Here is a 21,177-nt window from a genome sequence, read left to right as displayed (position 1 = left end):
TTCCTGTTCTTCCAAATATAAGTTTAAGCAGATGCGGAGCTGATAAATGTGGATATTAAAACAGTGTCTGAGATAGCAGGGTATATTTTTTTTCAAGGATGATCATGGCCTAGTTAAGTTAGAAAGGGAAGACGGGAGTGTTTTTGTCAGTTCTAATGGATGTCATGGTAAACATGTTCAGAATATAAAGAAAAAAAAAACTTGTGATGTAGTTTTGGCAGTTATCACAGGTGAGAGCATGACAGTAGGATGACCCAAGAGAAGTCAGCTCCAAGCAGTCTGCATCCTGCCTCCAGACAGGACGGTGGGCTGTGGGCCAAAGAGCATGCCCACTGTTGAGACCCACCTTTGCTAGGTGGTGGATGCAGCCTCTTGTGGTGGAGAAAGCATGGCCATTGGTACCATCCAGACCTGGGTTTACATCCCAACCCTGCTGCTTCCCAGCTGTGGGAGGTTGAGCAAGTTTCTTAACCTTGATGAGCCTCAGTTTCATCATCTCTAAAATGGGATTAATGTGACTGTGGTGTCTACCTCATAAAGTTGTCGGAAGGATTAAATGAAGTAATATTTAGTGCTCAGAACAGTGTCGGACACATAGGAAGTACAGAGTAAATGGTAATTTTAGTTTTCTTTCTACTCTCTTTATGGAGGACATTTATACAAGCCCTCTCTTTTCATCCTGTGGCTCATTTTCCATTCTATATATTTTATTTCTAAGAGTATTAAAAACAATAAATAGGACTCAACTAAATGGACATCGTAGTATTTAAAAAATTAAATATCCTCAATCCAGTTGTATCACTCTTTTTCATTCTCTTAGATACAATGTTATAGCAAAGAATGGAACCAGAATCATCATAAACATTGAAGGACTCCTCCAGCATTGGCACCACGAATACCAAAAGATTCTCTCCTATTAGATGACATTTATAGATAGCTATGTAGATAATAGTGTTGCTTTAGTGTTGAAATGAAATCATACATGTGAAACCCTTAGTGTCCAACACGTTATAAGCAAAGTTCATTATCTTCTTCATAATCAGTATCATCTGCTATCACTGTGTATTAGGCACTGGTAGGCACTTTATGTAATTCATTACCTCTAGTGTTCCCTGCAAATTAGTGTTAGAGCCTGAATTTGGACCCAGGATTGACACGGTCCCAAGGGGATCCCATATCCTTTGAGAGGCCCCAGTAGACTGTAAGCTCCTGGAGAACAGAGTTGGTCTGATCACCTTTGAATCTCAGATCCCAACACAATGTTTCATCAAATATTGGATGAAGGCGGAAGTATATACATGAATGAATGTAGAGTGATAGACCAATCACTGTAGGTTCTCAAAACGTCTTTTAACAATCTTTTTTTTTCAAATAGTATATTTTAAAGAGATGTAATAAAGAATTCTAAACCGATGTTTTTCACCTACTCACTGACATCCATTAATGGATTATGAGATCCAGTGGGTCACATCCATGATTTTTGATTTGTTTGTTCTGATCCTTCTGTTGATAAGAATTGGTACTGAAGAGAGTACATTGGTCTGAGAGCAGGTATTTTTAGCCTTAAAGACCTCGGGAAAAAAAAAAAAAAAAAGACCTCGGGCAAAACCAGGATAAGCATGTACTACTGTGAAGTCCACCAGAGTTTGTCAACAATATCAAAGGTAGAATGATTCAAACGTCGGGGTTCCTCTTCCAGTTTATTGGGGGTGCTTTTGAGTCAGTTATTATTCTCTTACCTGAGATAGGTTAGAAAAAGAAAGAAGGAATTGAAATTCATTTGCAGGAAAATAATGAACCTTAATGGATTGTTCTTTGTAAGGTGCCTTTGGTATCATCTCATTAAAGACATTTCTATAGCTTACTCTCCATTCTATGCCTAATGGGTTTTCTGAAATATAGATCCCATTATCACTAATGTAGTATTTTAAATTCCCACTGTGCTGGAGACATTAACAAAAGTCCCTTGAATAGATATGGTCTCTTATGTGGTCCCTTGATACTTCTTTAGACACCATCCAATATATAAATATTTCTTCAGTGCTCAGCGTATCAGGCACTACGCATGAAAATGGTAGGAAATACCTTTCATCTAAGACATTGCTCAGCTGCTCTCGAAGCACTGAGTAGTCTTCCCAAAGGAACTGAGCTAGCATTCTTAAGTTGCTATTTGAGTTTTGTGCCCAGAGCTTCCACTGGTGGGCCCATGGTACATGAAATTTCCTGGTCATGAGTTTGAAAATTGGTTGAATAGAATATGACGAAAGACATGGAGCCTGACTGTAGTATCTTAAGTGGAAAGAATGACACACCCCTGCAAGACGTCCAAGATTGCAGAAAACCGGACAGATGGTTAACTGCTGTGATGATGAAGTGCTGGGTGACCACACCCCAGGTATACACACAGGCCAGACATTGAGTTCAGTTTATGGGCTTGAAGGGAGAGACTGCCCTTTTTAACACTTATTTTATTGGATGGACTTTACTGGTACTTAGGTAGAGGCTAAAGTCGAGACAGGTAATAGCCCTTGAGTCTTCTTAACCCTTTAAAAATTGGCTTTCTTTCCCTGGCCCCGATACTCAAACTGTATTCAGTTTGCCCTCGCAATGTAGTCTAAAGGATTAGAAAAGGAGTTCTGAATTAAAGCTCTAGGAATCAGCTTATATTAGTATTAGCAATAAAAAAGTAAAGCCAGACAACAGACATCTTCCCTCCCCATATCTCTGTGTGCGTGTGTTTGTTTTACCTCCATTGTAACTTTTCCACTTAGAAATAAAATTGACCTCTTTTCTTGCAGACTCGCTCTTTACTGAGTGTATTTGAAGAAGATGCTGGCACTCTCACGGATTATACCAACCAGCTGCTCCAGGCGATGCAGCGCGTCTACGGAGCCCAGGTATCCTCCTGCCCCCTCGCCTGGAGAGGAGCAGAGTGGGAGCTCTCTGCCCACCTTGAACTTCTCTCAGGAGGCTGAGAGATTTGAGTCAGAACACCACCATTTAAACTTTTGAAATAAAATCACAATTGTTTTTCTCTTCTGTTCACCTCAAAAAACTGAGAACAGTTTGTTTTCACAGCTTAAGAAATAGGGTAACTTTTCTGTAACTAGTAGACCCAGTAGAAAGGTACCACATAACTGCTTTTTAATTTTTAAAAAAATTCTACTCCAAAGGGAAACATTTGAGTCTCCTCTTCCTCCCTGTGAATGAGTGGGTTCAGTATTCTGAGGCATGGCTCTTTGTCTTTCTCATAAATGGTCAGTCTTAGATGTCAGTGTAGGCGAGTAGAGATGTTTTTTCAAGGGCTTCCTCTGAAAAGACTTGAGTCACAGTTCTGGAACTGTTGGGTGGCTTCTTTGTTTTGAGGAACAAATATCTCTGCCTTGCAAAACCATGGAAAATAAATTGCTGAGTAGCAAAAGTGAAACTTTTTAAGATCAAGAAATGCCCATGTGTGTTACTTTCTAAGAGAAAACTTGTGAGTTACTTAAAAATAAAATTTGTTATGTTACACATCAAAATATTATGGCAACCGATACTTTTCATTATTGATTCCTTGCCGACTTAAGCCTCTGTCTGTTAATATGTTCCTTTTTCTCATTGACGATCTCTAAATAAATACCACATTCAGTGTATAATAATAATATATCAATAATCATGTATACTCATTTATTTTACATAGCTCTTAATATTCATATATAATCATTTATTATCATGGTTTTGTTAATCATTCATTCATATCATATATGGGGAAAAAAACTCAGCTCTTGCCATTAGGGAGCTTACAACTGGATTGGGAGACAGACAAAAATAATTACCAAAGAGTGTTAGTGGTGCTAGGAGAGAAGGGTCACCTAACCTGGAGGAATTGTGCTGGGCACCCAAAAGGAGGATGATTATGATAGTTGAGACTTATTGAATACTTCATAGGTTCCAGGTGCAGTTTCAGGGGCTTTTACATGTAATCATTTCACCTAAATTCCCTAACTCTGAGGTGGGTGTTGTTATTATATCTTCATTTTGTAGGTCAGGAGATTTAAGAATTCTGATGATGAATGACTTTCCAATTCCACCCCATTAATACATGGTAGAGCAAGTCAGCCTGAAGCCAAAGCCCAAACACTTAACTACTAAGCATAAGGGTGGTAGCCTGAGCTAGGGAAGTGGCAGTGGAATTGGAAAGAAGTGGATTGGTGACTGATTCTATGTGAAGGGGTTGGGTGGGTGAAGGATGAATCAAGAGTGATGCCCACGTCTTTGACTTGAATAACAGGGTGCATAGTTGGGAGAATACAGGAGGAGGAGCAGGGTGTGTGTGTGTGTGTGTGTGTGTGTGTGTGTGTGTGGCAGTGGCAGAAATGGCAGGGATGCCAATCTTAATTCTTTCCTTTTTTTTTCTTGGTGTCATCATGGCTTGCAGGATCTTCGTTCCCTGACCAGGGATTGAACCTGGGCCCTCGGCAGTGAAAGCGCAGAGTGCTAACCACTGAACCACCAGGGAATTCCCCTTAATTCTTTCTTGAGAGGCTGATTTTGAGGTGTCCATGGGACATAAAAGTGGGGAAAGAGATCTTGTTGAAAGTTCAGATCCAGAGTTCAGGCTGGAGATCGATATTTGCAAACTACTGTATTATAGAAGTGTAACTTGATTAATTGGAACTAATTTTAACGACCAAAAGAATCATGCGCTCATTTGTGATTTTGCTCGTTTGTTTAGGTAAAACATTTAAAAACTGGTACATACTTTGTCGATTTTTTAAAAGCCCTATTTATTTCTATTATATGTTTTTGTATTTTTCACTAACTATTCAAAATTTAAGGGAACAGAAAATTTTTTACTGAGCTTATACCTGCTCTTTAGGAGTTTGAATATTGTTATTAAGTGATTTGTCTCATGTTTAAGAGTCCCAAGACTTAGGGACTGTGACTCCGCCACTCCCAAGAGTCTCTGTCCTGCCTTTCCATGTCTGTCAGAATCATTTCCTTGGAGATGTCCAGATGCTCTCTTATGCGTTTTTTTCTTTTGAGCCAGAAAACTGCATTTTGCCAAAACTAAGTGGGTCTTGCATTCCAAAAGGCTGTAACCAGCTTTTACTTCACATCACATGATCATCCCATGGGTTACTGGCAGAAGCCCTTCCTTCTGCCTCGGCATTTCCCGCAGCAGAAGCTAGCAAGAACGTCTGGCTAGTGCTGCCAACTCAGTGACAGATACAAGCAGTGGTCAGTGGCATTCAGATCGGCTGGGTCAGGGTCAGTTGTTTTTCAGGTTTATTTGAACATGTTTTGTTTCTTTTCAATTAAATTAAAAAGAAAACGTTCTAACTCCTCTTTGATCAGTTTGTTTATATGTATGTATGAGGGTGGGAAGAAAGAAAGAAAGAAAGAAAAGAGTTACCAATGTTTTCATTCAACTTTTTTCCCCAAAGTTATGTTTTCCTGGTTTTATTTAACATTCTTCCTTAAATATTTTACACCTAGACGTGTTAAATTACATTAATAGAGTTTTATAATTTCATTTTTAAAAACAGAGGCACTTAGTAAGATGTTTTTCATTATTATATTTTTTAAACCAGATTTATGCTGCTAATAAATGATAAATGTTCATAAAAGATATTTAAAATCAGGCCACATGGTAAGTTTCTGGATTCTGATATAGTGAATACTATTTGGACCTTAGTTTTAGAAAGAGGAAGAGTAAAAAAAAAACTAGAGGAAAGTTCTGTGAACAGTTTTGCTGATTTTGGCTAGTTTGGGGGAGATTTTAAATTTTATTTGGCTTAAGCAGTAGAATGAAGCTATAGGCTATAAGCTGTTTTCAGCATTTTACAGCAGTCCCTGGTCACATCTGGTCTCCTGACTGCCAGATGTGCCTTTGCACATGGGGGAACTGAGTACTCCATCATGGGTCATCTGAATGAAGGAAGCCGTACACACTTCTCATGCAGCAAGAGACGGCTTACTTAGAAAGCTCTGCTATCTTTCAAACTATTGACTAAATTTAAAACTTCTATAGTGTCTGAATAGATGCATAGGTATACGTATTCAGTAAAATCTGCTCAAATTTTGCATTTCATGCATTTGATATACTTGTTTTGATTCTGTATATCTACCGTAATTTTGTTTCTTTCCTAGAGAGGTTAAAATTTTAAAAAATCTTTTCGAAATGGATTTTTTAGGGTCTTACCATGAAATTTACTTACGTAATCTTACTTCTCCTCTCAGACATTGTATTGAGAAAACGGGAAGGTCAAATGATGTTCCTAGCAGTATTAGTGAAACCTGGCATCTCCTGGAACCTGTCTTCTCCAAAGGATGACAAGCCTCTGTAGTTGGTGCCTTCAGTCTGGATGGAATTTTTTGTTTGTTTTGTTGATTTTTTTTTTTTTTAAGTACATTTTGGATGGAATTTTTCAAAGTGAGAACCATGGTTCAGGCTCTCTCACTTCCTTTCAGCAAAGCAGGCTTACACAAACACAGTCTCATCTCTGCAGCTGCTCTGAACCAGACCTTTGGGAGTGCAGAACTCCTGATCCTAAAATGTAAAAGCCCACATTGGAGTTGGGAGTAGTATCTTTTCAAACTGGGGTGAGACTGTGGGAGGGGATAGGAGTAAAATACTTTGAAGGGAAGATATGCATACATTTGGTATTATAAAGAAGAAAATATTTTTCTTTAGAAATGATAATATATATAGATATCAAGCTAAATAAGTTAATGTTCCTCTTGGGAAACAGAGTAGTGGGCATTCAGGAGTGTGAGCTTGTGATAGGGGAGAGAGAAGGATTTGGGAGGCAGACAGGATCAGAACTGTATATTTCAATAATAAAAATATTATTAGGCACATAAACATACCACACACTAGGCAAGGCACCGCCTGTGTATAATCTCATTTAGCTTTCACAATAAAGGAGAGGTATTATTATATGAGAGAGGTTATGTAACTTGCCTGTGGTCACACAGCTGATGAGTGGCAGGAACAGAATTTGAACTCAGGTCTTTGACTCCAAAACCTCCACTCTCACTCTGAACCCCTGTGCTGTACTCTTTGGACATACTGGTCTCTAGAAATGGCAGCAGAGGCTAAGGAATTGGGAGTCTTCAAAGGTTGTTCTTGTCACCATAGAACACCCGCACTTATCAGCCTAACAGCTTTGTAGTGTGTTATGGGTGGGAGCCAGCTCCTTTTTGTATCCCAGAGTAACTTCCCTTGTTTAATTGGTTTTTATCCATAATGGTTTCAATCAGTGCATTTTAACAGCTCTCAAAAACAGTCAAATTGAGGTTTCTATGACAGGGACAGAGAAATATGTGTGTAGCTTAAGGCATTCAGGAGTAGAGAGTCCCTGAGTGGTTTCTGGAAGCAACTTCAAAGACCTGAGTTTTTGCACTTGATTTGCATGTGGGATCTACAGCCTTCCCTCATTCCGGCATTGAAGGCTTTCAGATTAGTATGGAAGATTATTCTGGGCCAGGCTCATTCATTAGGTATGAGGTTAAGTGTGTGACCTTAGATGCATCAGATCTGAGTTCCAGTCTTGACTTGGCCACTTGCTGTGTGACCTTGGGCAAGTCACGTGATTGCCTGAGTTTCCTTATTGGTTAAACAGAGGCCATAATAATACCCACCTCATAGGTTGTTATTAGAACTAATACCTGTAAAGTATAAGATCAGTCCCTGGTACGAAGTGCTCACTGTTAACATAACCACCTTCTAAGCCTTAGAATAATAATAGTTATGATAGCACTGTACCCTGGGACTGCTACTTGGGTTAAATAGAAGCTTGGTCCTCTGATCTTGACGTTCCTGAAGGAGCAGTCTGTACCTGCATTCCTCACTTCCTCACTACATAGTTGATATTTGCTCCTCCGGCTCCTCAGTCTGGGCTCTATCCCCCACTGGCAGCACAGGCTGCTTCATGCCTGGTTCACAGCCTCTCTCCACCCTCCATCCCAGGCAGCACCCGATGCTATTAACAGTGCCCCCTCAAAACTGTCCTTCTTTGGGTCCTGTGACAGTGTCTGTCCCGAGTGTCTACCCACCATTCTTGATTGTTTTCCTTTCCTGGCGCCCTTTTGCTGCCTGCCCCTAAAGTCTTGGTGTTCTCCAAAATTCCACAGGAGTCCTTCTCTGGTTAGTCTCTACTCGTTTCCTGGGCAAAGTCACTTCTTCAGCAAAGCCTGGCCATTTCAGAATCTATTTCTAGCCCTCGTCTCTAGGTCCTTATTCCAAACGACTTTTGCCTGTTGTCACTGTGGAGAGTGAGTTTTCAGCTCTTACCTGGGCTATTGCAGCACCGTCCTGAGCAGTCTTTCTGCCGTCAGGGGCTTGTTTTCCCCTTCAATCCATCCTGTACTCTCGAGCTACCACATGCAAACCTCCCTTCCCTCCCTGTCTTCACCTGCTTCCGTGGCTCCCTGTAACCACAAGGCAGAGGTAAAAACTCCTCATCAAGGCACGCAAAGCTCTTCATGAGCTGAGTTCCAGCCTACTCCTCTAGCTTCGTCTTTGGCTGTTCCAGAACGTGCCAGGCCCTCTGCACATCTCGAGACTTTGCTGTGCCCTTCCTGCTTCCAGGACTCCACATGGACCCCTTGCCCTGGCAAATGGCCTTCCCGGCAAATGGCTTTTAAGACTGACCTCAGGTCCGAGGTGTCTGACACCTTTTCTTTCTTCCTTTTCTCCCTTTGGACCAAAGCACCCTTCAGCCGTGTGCCCAGATGCCCTGCACTCTTGTTGGTCAGAGCACTGAGGGACAGTGGGGGATTTTCTTTCCTCCCTGTGCACTGTGAGCTCTGAGAGCAGATTGTCTTTGTCTCCAATGGCCAGCACCTTCCGTGGCCCCTCTCAGTGTTTGATAAATAGATGTTAAAGGAAAGACTGCATCCAGGCCACCTCGACCAGACCGTCGGCACACCCCCTCTGTGCGCTTTATTGTCCCTCCCAGATCTGTGTCCCCTTGTCAGCGCCTTAGCTCGGCGCACTGCCATCATGGGTCATCCAGTCTAGGGTCCGTTCGTCTTGGACTCCCCCTCCTTCCTCATTCATTCTAGCCTGTTGTTTTTGCCTCAGCGATACCAGGCAGATCTCTGCTACTTTCTGGCTCGGGCTCAGCCTTTTTTCTCTCTAACTCGACTTCAGGTGGTCTCCTGACCCTCATGTCATCCTGTTTTTCCACCACAGCCATTCATGATTTTTCTTCTGCTCACATCTGACCTTGTCATTCTCCTGCCAAAGTTCCTCGGGGCTTCCCTGGTGCTGGCAGAATAATGTCAGAGTCCTCAGCAAGCGTCCCCACATGGCCCGCCCCAAACACAGCTCTCCAGCCTCTGTCCTTGTTTCTCACCACTCCCTCTGTGTGCCGCCCACACCCACCCCCCCGGGGCTCCTGATCCAGTGCGACCCCCTGACCCCAGCTTTGGGGTAGCGCTGTGATGAATGAGACTCTCAGCCACTTGGCTTTAGGTAACATTTCTGGCCAAATGTTTGGCCTAGATCAAAGCAGTGCCTACACTGTGACTTTGACTCTAGTGGATTTCCTCTGCCCCTGCTCCTGGCCTCTCCATTCCTGCCCAGAGGCCTTTGGGTGGTTTCAGGTGACAGTTGCAGTTAGCGAGCGCTCTGTGCCACCATAAGGTAAACATTCCTTTGCCCAGAGCTCAGTTTTCCTTCCGGGTTTGTTAACCACTGGTCTTTCTGCCTTGGCGCCAGCCTTGGGAAGTTCTGATGAACATAGGATATTCTGTCGGTAAACCCTCCGTCAGGTTATCTCTTAAGGCTTCCTGTGAGGCACCCAATAGCATAGATAGTAACCAGAGAGCTTTTCCAGAGTGTTGGACTCTTACTCGCAGAACTCCATTTAGAATCTACATTTTAGGCCACCACGTTTGCTGGACTACAGCTAGAAAAGTATGGGATTTATGCTGATATCTGTAGCCCCTGTGAGGCCTGCTCACTGAGTACAGTACTACTAAATACAGTTTTGGACTTTGGATCAGAATAGTATGGTGTTAAGCACTTGGGCTTTAGATTTTGAGTCTGACAGATCTGAGGTGAATCGTTGCCTTGCCAGTTACTAGTTGTGTAATTATAGAGAGGTATTATCCTTTCTGAACCTTTTTCTCCTCATTTGTAAAATGAGGGTAAGAATATACCCTACCTCATAAGTGCCTTGTAAGAATTAAATGTAATAATATATAAAAAATGCTTAACAGCAATGTCAGGTCCCTAAAAAAGACTCAGTAAATGTTAGCAGCTATCTTTATTATTGTTACTGCTAATATTTACTCTTCACGCAAGTTCCAGTTTTGCAAGTCTTGTTGCAGAGATAATTAGGCAAGCTTACCTCACAGGGTGTGTATTAATTAGGTAAAGCATTTCATAAAACCTTTGTGTACAGTAGATTAAGTGTGAGTAAGATTAAAGTTGGTCTATTTTCATGTCACGTGTTCTGTATAGGAGAGGTTCATTTCTTTTCAGGGCAGTTGACAGACCATTTTATACATGTATTGTTTGTACCCAGTGGAATCATGCTGGTAGAACAGAATCTTGCTGCCTGAAATCACACACATCTGAAATACATAGCACCTTTCAGAAAGTATTTCTAGGAGAGACCCGGCAGAGTCCACTGTACACAGGAATTTTGGAAGCAGTTGTCCTTGTTGTGTGCTGTGCCCCTTCTTCCTCGGCCTCAGTGGAGTTGTGCGCATGGCACATGAGTGCCCCCCATTGGCCTGGGCACAGTCGGATGCTAGCAGCTCCCTGGCAGGTGTGTCCACTACACGTGGGGTGCTTGCCAGTACCTTCTAAAGGAGAGAAGAATTCAGGTAGCCTGTGGCGCTTGCTTGTTATGAAAGCACGGAGGGTGGTTATCATATCTGTTGACCGGTCTCTAAAGAATACAGATATGGGGGAGAAATATTTTAGACTTAGCTAAAATAAAGAAAAGAACGGACCAGAAGAGTAGAAACTGTTTCTTGAGTCTGAAGGATTGTAGCTTCATGGAGAGCCTCCTGAGGGAGCTGTGGCAGAGGACGGCTCTTTTGAGACAGTTACTGTCTAAAGCAGGATCAGTACTTTACAGCCCTTGGACTGGACTCTTATTTTTGTAAATAAAGTTTTATTTTAACAAAGCCATACTCATTTGTTCATGAATTATTTATGGCTGCTCTTGTGTTGTGACAGAGACCGTATATCCCATAAGCCAAAAATAATTGCTATCTGCCTTTTACAGGAGAATTTCATCAACTCTAGCCTAAGGCAATGGCCTTCTCAGGTCTTTTCTCTTAGCAGGACTTGGGATCTTAGAGAGTAGTGTTTAAGAGTGTGGATTTTAGACAGACATGGATTCACATCCCAGCCCTGCTACTAACTAGCTGTGTGACCTTGGGCAGGTGGCCTAACATCTCTGTGCCTCCATTTCTTCTGTAAAATTGAGTTACTAATTAGAACATGCCTGACAGGGTTGTCAGAATTAAATGACATAATGCCTGGATTGCAGTTAGTTGGTATCTGGCATGCATTAAGTGCTGTGTAAATGTTAGCTGCTATTGTTAGGATGATTCTGTGGGTCTGCAAATCATAGTCTACGTGGGGCTGCCTGGGGAGGCAGATGCCAAGGTAACTTGAACAAATCCATCTTAAACGCACTGCTGCTAACTCAGAGAAGAGGAGATGGGGATTTTCTGATACAGCAGGGTAGCAGCTCAGTGAATGGGCTAAGACCCTTGTTCCCATGTGCCCTGATCTTCAAAACAGCACTGCTAAAGATGGTCAACTGGCTGTTTCCTGGCTGACTGCTTTATGCCTGTCCACTCTGTATTTTATTGCCCACCATTGGTGATGTTGCCTTACAGGGTTAGGAAGTATATCTCCCCTCACACTATGATTCCAGGTATTGTTTAAAAACTTGAAATTTATATGAATCTTCTAACCTTGTTTGTTCCTTCATTCATCAAACATTTGTGGAGTGCCTGCTCTGTGCTAGGAATGGTTGCATGCTCCTGTCTAGATCCAGGACATAGCACTTCTGGATTTGTTTGTTTGCCCTCCTCTTGGCTTTGTGACTGCCAGCTCTGGTTAGTTTTCAAAGTGGTGGCACCCCAGTAGGATGCCAAAGCCAGGAATTATCATTATGTTTGCCTGACTTTATTCTGGGGGAGAAGAGAGAACGCCACGTTTCAGGGTCTACTGATGGCTGTTTCTTGGGGCAGATGAAGGAAGTCAGGGAACAGGTTGACCAGTTATCTGCAAAGAAGGCCCAAAAAACATAGGATTAGGCTCTGATGGGTCTTGCAAAAACCCATGAAAAATAAAACAAGCTCCGGCAGAGTTCAGGCCTTACCCCTAAGGAACAGCAAACCCAGGGGAATTAGAAAGGAAGTGGAGGCCAAGGCTGGCCAGTGCCCTCCCCTTATCTGCTCCAGGTCAGACCCAGCAGCTCCCTCCCTCTCTTAGGAATACACCCTGAACCTAAAAAGAATCCTTAACTGAGCTTTAAAAACGTAAGACACGTTTTCTAGGTTGGATGTGTTGATGATGGCAGGATAGTGGTAGACAGCTGCTGTGTAGCTGAAGATCAGAGGGATAAATACGAGAAGAAGAAAGTGGACAGTATTGGCCAGTGAAAAACAGCACAGAAAGGGCCTTCCCAGGCATTGTAGCTGTGCTTCTGTGTTACCGTCCATCATTACTGACCTAGTGCTATAAATTTGGTAGAATCTGACTGTGTCATAATGTTGCTTAAATTCCCACTGCACTTAAAGTCTGCAACTGGGCCATGGAGCCCCGCATGCCCTTGCTCTGCCTGTGTTGCCAGGCTTGTCTCATTTCCACGCCTTGCACCCCATGCTCCAGCTATGCCCTGCTTTATAGCTCTTCAGACAGGCAGGGTGCTTTTACATGCCTGCCCCTCCTTCTGGAAAGCTCATCCCCATGGCTAGCTCCTGGTCTTTCTCCAGGGGTCTGCTTAAAACATCTCTTCCATGGTCTTCTTGAGGACCATGCAGATCCTTCAGTCAGAGCTTCCTCCTGCACCCAGTATTTCCTTTGTGGTTCTCATCATGCTTGTAACTATTTTTTAGTGTCTGCTTCCCCAGTAAACCCCATGAGGGCAGGGACCACGTCTTTGTTGGAGGTTTGGCACATGTTAGTTGTTTACTACATTTGTTTACTGACTGAATGACCAGAAGGAGCATCAGTTTATAAATGATGGGGAGGAAAAAGCAAGCTTTAACCTTTTAATTTGTTTTGGTCTTGTTTTCCAAATAATTTCTGAACAAAATATTTTATTATTTTACAGATACATACATATTATGTTTAAGTGATTCTCTGAGGTGGCATTTTTCAGTGACTGTGTATGCACTGGACAAATCTTACTTGCTTTTCTCTTCTCCCTACAGAATGAAATGTGCCTGGCTACTCAACAGCTTTCTAAGCAACTGCTGGCATATGAAGAACAGGTAACTCGATATATATATGGCATATAATGCTGTGCTTAGGACTCAAGCGGAGTTCTTATAAAGGAATTCTCTAGAGGCAACCTTTAGAGACCTTCCCTCCTTCCTTTCTTTTTTTCCACAGACCATTTCCATTTTTTCTTTTGTCTTGCCTTTTCCTATCCACTGATAAATTCTGATGATTGTACCAAAGTCTTTATGATGTATTCTTATTAGCCTACAGAAGTAATCAACTGCCCTGAGGGTTCATATTTTTCGAGGGACTGCAAGTGAATCAACACTAAGAATTCCAGGAAATAAACTGAAAGATACCATTATATCTAAACAGAAGGGTGATGACCGACAAAGGAATAGCCTGGGAAGGGCGGTTGACTGCGTGGCTGGGGCAGAACAAGGGGAGAGCTCTAGTTCTCCGCAGTCAGACGCTCTGACATGATGTGCTCTTGGGAGAAGAGAGGAAGTCGAGGTGGAGGGCAGGGTATTATGGGGCAATGCTATAGTGCTGAATTCCCTAGCATTCAGTTAACACCTGCCACTTTTCTTCTTTGGTCGTAGAATTTTGCTCTTGGCAAAGGCGATGAAGAAGTAATTTCTACACTCCACTATTTTTCCAAAGTGGTGGATGAGGTAAGATAGCCACATGGCAAAATTTTATTTGATTCTATTTTGAACTTTCTTTCATCTTTATTTTGGCCCACTTTTTATTTTTAGGTATCTACTTAAATATCTGAGAAGGTATCTCAACCTTATCTTCCAAGGTTCATTTCATAAAAGAGGTTGTATGCTGTTCCATTTGTTTCTGGTTTGAGGGGAAAGGCTTTGGTGTATATGAACAATAGACTGAAAGAAAGACTTCTAAGAATTCAGTTTCCTAAGGAGGGAGAATTACTTTCTCAGGGCTGCTGTAATAAAATTACAAGTAGGTGGCCTAAAACAATAGAAGTTTATTCTCTCACAGTTCTGGAGGCCTGAAGTATGAAATCAAGTTGTTGGCAGTGCTACGTTCCCTCCAAAGTATCTAGGGGAGAATCCTTCTTTGCTTCTTCCAACTTCTGGTGACTCTGGGTGTTCCTTGGCTTGTGGCAGCATAACTCCAGTCTCTGCCCCTGACTTCACATGGCCTTCTCTTCCCACGCCACCCCCGTGTTTTTTCTCTTCTGTCTGTGTCTTTTCTTCTTATAAGAACTCTTGTCAGTGGATTTAGGGCCCACCAGGATAACCCAGGATGGTCTTATTTTGAGATCCCTTATTGAATCTGCAAAGACCCTTTTCCCAAATATTCACATGGTGTTTGGTATAAACATATCTTTGCGGGGAGTGTGATTCAACCCACTACAGAGAGATTCTTACAACTGTTTTTGTAGCTGTATTGTATAATACATTTGGAATATTTGTGAAAAGCAGGTATTGTTATAGGAAAAAGTACATAAATCCTAATTGTACAAACCGAGCTCAGATGCTACTGGTGTGGGGCAGAACCCTCTGCCGAATTAGGTAGGTGTGAACTGTTTCATCTTCCAAGGAGTGTGTAGTGCCTACCGTAGAATATCATCATAGAGAATACGCAAAAAAGGCAGTGCACAGATGCCATTTCACTGTGCAATCATTGATATGAAGGTAACGCTATCTTCAGTTCATAAAATGAGAAACTAACGTTCATATAAAATTGTACCAATTGCCTGTTCATTCATTCAACAAATCAGTTCACCGAGGCATTATTTATTCAACAAACATTTACTGACCACCTGCTATTTAGCAGATGCAGTTCTAGGCACTGGGGATATAGATACAAACTGTCCACTTCCTTGTGATCTTTGTCCTCTATCCCACTGCTGTGGCTCTTTGAAGTGTGTGATAATATGGATGCATATCTATTCCAGAAGAGTAGGAGGATGAATGGAAAATGGAATTAGAGAGGAGCAGAAAGTAAATTTTTTTGAAGGTGGGGAGAAGAATTTTTCTTAATTAACAGTGAATGAATAACCCAGGGGGAGAAGCAGTAGTCTACACCCACCGAAGTTACGTGTTTTCTTGACTAGAGGGGATTTGCTCAGGAAATGTGATTAGTTGTCAAAACCCTAAACCAGGATTTCTACTTTAAGATATTTACTCAGAGCTGTATTTTCATGGGTGGGAATGATGATTCTTTTTTTTGAATTAATTTTTTATTGAAATATAGTTGATTTACAATGTTAGTTTCTGGTGTACAGCAAAGTGATTCAGATATATGTATCTTTTTTTCATATGCTTTTCTGTTATAGTTTATTACACAATATTGAATATAGTTCCCTGTGCTATACAGTAGGACCATGTTGTTTATCTACTTTATATATAATAGGCTGTATCTGCTAATCCCAAACTCCTAATTTATTCCTCCCCTCTTCCCCTTTGGAAACTGTAAGTTTGCTTTCTATGTCTGTGAGTCTGTTTCTGTTTTGTTAATAAGTTCATTTGTATCATGTTTTAGATTCCATGTATAAGTAATATCATATGATATTTGTCTTTCTCTCTCTGACTTAACTTCACTTAATATGACAATCTCTAGGTCCATCCATGTTGCTGCAGATGGCATTATTTCATTCTTTTTTATGGCTGAGTAGTAGTCCATTGTGTGTGTGTGTGTGTGTGTGTGTGTGTGTGTGTACACACACCACATCTTTATCCATTCATCTATCGATGGACACTTAGTTTGCTTCCGTGTCTTGGCCATGTAAATAGTGCTGCTGTGAACATTGGAGTGCATGTATCTTTTTGAATTAGAGTTTTCTCTGGATATATGCCCAGGATTGGGATTGCTAGATCATATGGTAACTATTTTTAAGTTTTTTAAGGAACCTCTATACTGATTTCCATAGTGGCTGCACCAATTTACGTTCCCACCAGTAGTATAGGAGGGTTCCCTTTTCTCCACACCCTCTCCAGCATTTAGTATTTGTAGACTTTTTAATGATGGCCATTCTGACCGGTGTGAGGTGATACCTCATTGTAGTTCTGATTTGCATTTCTCTAACAATTAGCGATGTCGGGCATCTTTTCATTTGCCTATTAGCTAATGACAATTCCTTTAGTGAGGAGTGAATCATTCCAAAAGGATGGAAGCCTAGAATTGTGGTTTAAAGGCAGTGTCATGGCCTCCTGGAAGCTTAACACTGTGAGTTTTTAAACAAGCCTCTCGATGTCAAGACCTAAGCCAGTGAAAGCAGTTAACTCAGGTGGGAAGAGTAGAGTAGCTTTTGAGGTGGTTTTCTCAAAAGGTGGGCCTACATCAGGTTGAAAATTTTTCAAGAGAAGTAATTTGACACAAATTGAAAAATCCAACTAAAAGTAGAGATTTGTGTTGCTTATATTTAATAGAATGCATTGGATTCAGGTGTTCGATGTCTTAGGCATACAGAGATTTTTTATCCTTGGTGATTGCACCAAAAGCAAGGTTTCTAGATTACTTCCTTTTAGTGCATCTGAGACAGGAAATCTTTGACATTATGGATTTCATTGCCCAGTATGTGTCAGGCCCTCTGCTCTGAGTGTTTCCTATTCATGTTTTGTTTTATTGTCAAAAGAGCCATGCAGGGAAGATGCTGTTAACGCCCATTTTCCATGTGACGATACTGAAGTGCCAAGAGGTGGTCTGTGCTCTTCGCACTCTCCTCGGCAAAGGTGCTGTGTTTGGAAGTGGTTATCCCTTACCTCTCAAAGCCCCAAGGCAAAAAGTTGGTGACACAGACCACTTGATCCTTAAGAAGCAGTAGTAGAGTAGCTAGGAAATTTGCTATTCTTGAAGTGCATAACCACTGGAAAAAAACCATTTAACCTCTCTGAGTTTTGTTTTTTTTCATCTGTAAATGGCAGTAGCAGGACAGACCACTTAATTAGGCTGTTATAGAGGTTAAATTAAATAATTATATCAGAGCATTCGGCGCAGAGCCAATTCATCTAATTAACTGTTAGTAAAAAAAAAAAAAAAACCAGTACATTTCTTATTGAAGTTATTCAGGAAAAGTAGTTAACACATTCTATCCTAATGCATTTTTTGGCATGGCTGGCTTCATGTGTTCCCCGCAGAAAAAGCTGCCATTCTTTGGCTTGATTGAAAGGGAGAACATTGACTTCTTGGCCTGTCACTCCCTGGCCTGACAGATGGTTGACCTTAAGCCAGTCTTCAAGCTTGTCAGAGCAACCTCTGCAAGCACAACCCTGAAGGACCAGATCTGTTGGGGGGAGATCCGTGTGCAGAAGGGGGATTCGGACATGTGACTGCTATCACTGCTGAAAGAAAACTTTGCCAAATGTTTACTCCACAAGATGACTGCTGGGTGATTTCCCCTTATACACCCAACAGGAATCCCAGAGCATCCTCATAATATCTGGAAGTCTGGGCCTTCCACTGTGTTCATTACTGACTACCACATGTTTAAAGTTTTGGCAGATGTGTGAGCATGAAAGACAAACTCTATATCCCAGACAATGTGTTGGAAAGAGCATGGATTTTAGATCCCAGTAGCCCAGGATTAAAATCCCAGCTGTGTCACTTAGTTGCTCTCTGGATTTGGAGATTTGTTTGACCGCCTGTAAAAATGAGGATAATAAATAACAGCCATCTAACAGAGTAGGTGGGAACTAAGTGGTATAAAGCACGTAAAGGTGGCACACAGAAAGAGCTCAAAAGGGGTAGTGCTGATGGTGATAATTTTTATTTCTCCTAGACCATTTACAAAGACAGGATTTAGTAAGGCCTTGAGGTAGAAGGGGAGAAAGAATCAAGGGCTGTTAAAATTATCTAGTGAGGAGGAGCACATTTGAATACAGCCTTCTTGTACTTAGAAAGGTCTGAAATCTGGCTGAGTTATTTCCGCGGGGAACATTCTTTCTCCAGAGCAATTCCCGGGCCCCCAGTGTCTGTAGTTGCAGGGTTAGTAGATTCCCAGCAGGCCTGTCTTTCAGGGGTGACTTCAGCCCCCTCTGAGAGTGAGAGAGCACACAGAGGCCTGGCAAAGTGCTGACCTGTGCTGCCAGCACATCAGAGCTTTCTCCCTCTCTAGGCGGGTGTGGCTCACATCAAGAACACAGAGCCACAGTTTGCACAGTTAACAAACAGTAACTGTGGGCTCGGGGACTCTTTTAGCAAACTTAACGGATGCCCCGGTCAGTTAGAAACTTGCATTTAGTTTTTAATACCTCTTAGCTTCTGTCATTTACTGCTTTATGAAGGGTATTTATTTGCTTAAGGAAGTCTGACTGAGCTCTTTAACCACATGGATGTGTTCAGTGTGATCCCTCAGTGAAATAAGACAGTGTCAGTAATAGTGGGTATAATTTTCTTCAGTAGATTTCTCTTTCTTTCAGCTTAATGTTCTCCATACAGAGCTGGCTAAACAGTTGGCAGACACAATGGTTCTACCTATTATACGGTTTCGAGAAAAGGATCTTACAGGTAAAGTAACTGAGTTCAGTGCCATATACTTTAAGAATATTAATTCATTTAATAGTAATTTTTACTGCAATTATTTCTTTAAGTGTGTGGATCATTGAGAAATGCCTTCTTTTTCAGCTTTTATTAAATCTTCACTATGTTCTTGGCTCACCTAAAGGAAGTCACAGGCCAATAAGAAAACAGACTTGGAAACAGACAATTGTAATATTATGTGATGAGGGCAGCAGGACAGAGATGTACAAGGAATAGAAATGGCACACAGAAAGGCGTGATTACCCTTTGAGGATGAGGTGCCAGGGAAGTCTTCCCAGAGAAGAAGAAGATCTCTGAGCTGGGTTTTGATAAATAAATGTTTACCAAGTAGACAAAGATGACGAGGCTTATATTACAGGTTAGGGGACATTTGTAAAGGCATGCTGTTCTTGGGGAGCCATGAACACTTTGGAATGTAAAGTGGAAGGCTTGGAGAGGGAAGGGCAGAGTGGGGACCATACTTTAAATGTGCTAGACTCTGGGAGTACAGCTGTGAACAAGGTATATAGGGTCCCTGTTCTGATGGAGCTCCATTTTAGTGAGTGGGAGTATCTGTGACTAGTTCAGAGAGCCTAGTTGATCTTTTGGATTAATTTTGGTTCTTCAACTCAAATAAAACTTCAGAATAATTTTATATCATTTGAAATCAAGGTAGTCAAAAACTAAATATAAAAAAGAATAAATAATCTTGAAAAAACTTAGTTGATATTACAAAAGGGAATACAGATTTTCTAGTCCTTTTGTCCTTTCTTATTTCATTGAAAATATTCATTGCATAGAGAATAAAGAATTGTATTTTCTAGAACACCAATTATAAAACATTGCAGACCAAAAAAGTCTAAACCTGAGTGCTGAAAGATCTGTTGTTCAGTATAGTACTTCCTGTTTAAAAACAGGAAGTTTAAAACTTTCTTTTTAGGCAGAAAAGATGCAGTAAATGGAAGGCCAAATCTTAAATATGAAGCTTTTTTTCCCCTCACTTTGAGATCCCCTGTGATCATGTCACCTGAAGCCTATGGGGGAAACAGTAGAACTGGCATAAACTCTACCCAAGGGCAGAGTGACAGCACTAACACTTGGTAAATAAAAAATAATAAATAATATGTCAGCTTGTATAAAGAGAAACCTTGATTGAGAAGGGTTTTTAGTGTTTTTTAGTGTTGCTCATCTGTAATCGCAGGTAAAACCCAAACTTAAATGTGGCCATGTGCTGATTATCCAGTAGTAACTGAAAGCCTCATTGACTGCATTTTTAAAAAAGATTTTCTCTAAATGAAAACATTAGAAATGTGTGGGGATATCATTTAAATACAAACTCCAAGTCTTTTAGAAACAAAATAATTACCCCCTAAGACTTGTATTGTCAGATTGATGTCTTTCAGGTTTGTTTATGGGAACCTAGGATTGAGAATGCCCAGCATTGTTGATGATGTGGCCTTTGTTAGTCCAAACGGGCTCAACTTGTGGATTAGTAGTATCAGTAGTATTTGCCCAGGATGATGATTTTTTTTTAAGAAAATAAAACTGTCTAGTAGTAGTAAAAGGAGAAGCTCTTAGTATCTATGAAAAAAGTTAATCAAGGTATACTTTTCTGCTGACACCAAGACAGAAATTTGAAGTGTTTGGCTTGGGTCATACCTGAGTCAAAATCAGAACCAAATTAGAATCTGGCATCCCCTCTGCTTAGTGGTGTTTTTTTTTGTTTTGTTTTTGTTTTTTAACATCTTTATTGGAGTATAATTGCTTTACAATGGTATGTTAGTTTCTGCTTTATAACAAAGTGAATCAGCTGTACATATACATATATCCCCATATCTCCTCCCTGTTGCATCTCCCTCCCACCCTCCCTATCCCACCCCTCTAGGTGGTCACAAAGCACCAAGCTGATCTCCCTGTGTTATGCAGCTGCTTCCCACTAGCTATCTATTTTACATTTGGTAGTGTATATATGTCAGTGCTACTCTCTCACTTCATCCCAGCTTACCCTTCCCCCTCCCCGTGTCCTCAAGTCCATTCTCTATGTCTGCGTCTTTATTCCTGTCCTGCTCCTAGGTTCATCAGAACCTTTTTTTTTTTTTTTTTAGATTCCATATATATGTGTTAGCATACGGTATTTGTTTTTCTCTTTCTGACTTAACTTCACTCTGTATGACAGACTCTAGGTCCATCCACCTCACTACAAATAACTCAATTTCGTTTCTTTTTATGGCTGAGTAATATTCCATTGTATATATGTGCCACATCTTCTTTATCCA

At 41.2% G+C, this 21,177-nt stretch overlaps 1 protein-coding gene across 7 annotated transcripts in view; it reads left to right on the top strand.

Moving 5' to 3' along the window:
- APPL2 (adaptor protein, phosphotyrosine interacting with PH domain and leucine zipper 2) overlaps positions 1-21,177 on the top strand; it is a 51,185-nt gene that overhangs the window by 4,334 nt on the left and 25,674 nt on the right. For 3 of the 7 annotated variants that reach the window (XM_036867310.1, XM_036867309.1, XM_036867305.1), the window contains 4 exons: positions 2,799-2,897; positions 13,402-13,461; positions 14,014-14,085; positions 18,802-18,889. In XM_036867310.1, coding sequence (XP_036723205.1) covers positions 2,874-2,897; positions 13,402-13,461; positions 14,014-14,085; positions 18,802-18,889 — 244 coding nt within the window. In that variant the 5' untranslated portion in view covers positions 2,799-2,873. Of the gene's footprint in view, positions 1-2,242; positions 2,396-2,798; positions 2,898-13,401; positions 13,462-14,013; positions 14,086-18,801; positions 18,890-21,177 lie in introns of those variants that run through there. The other 4 variants (XM_036867306.1, XM_036867304.1, XM_036867308.1 and 1 more) reach the window with 3 other exon arrangements.

This window comes from Balaenoptera musculus, chromosome 10 (assembly GCF_009873245.2).
Source record: "Balaenoptera musculus isolate JJ_BM4_2016_0621 chromosome 10, mBalMus1.pri.v3, whole genome shotgun sequence".
Taxonomy (NCBI): domain Eukaryota; kingdom Metazoa; phylum Chordata; class Mammalia; order Artiodactyla; family Balaenopteridae; genus Balaenoptera; species Balaenoptera musculus.
The sequence above is the reverse complement of the archived record's forward strand: the minus strand, read 5'-3'. Positions and strand labels throughout refer to the sequence as shown.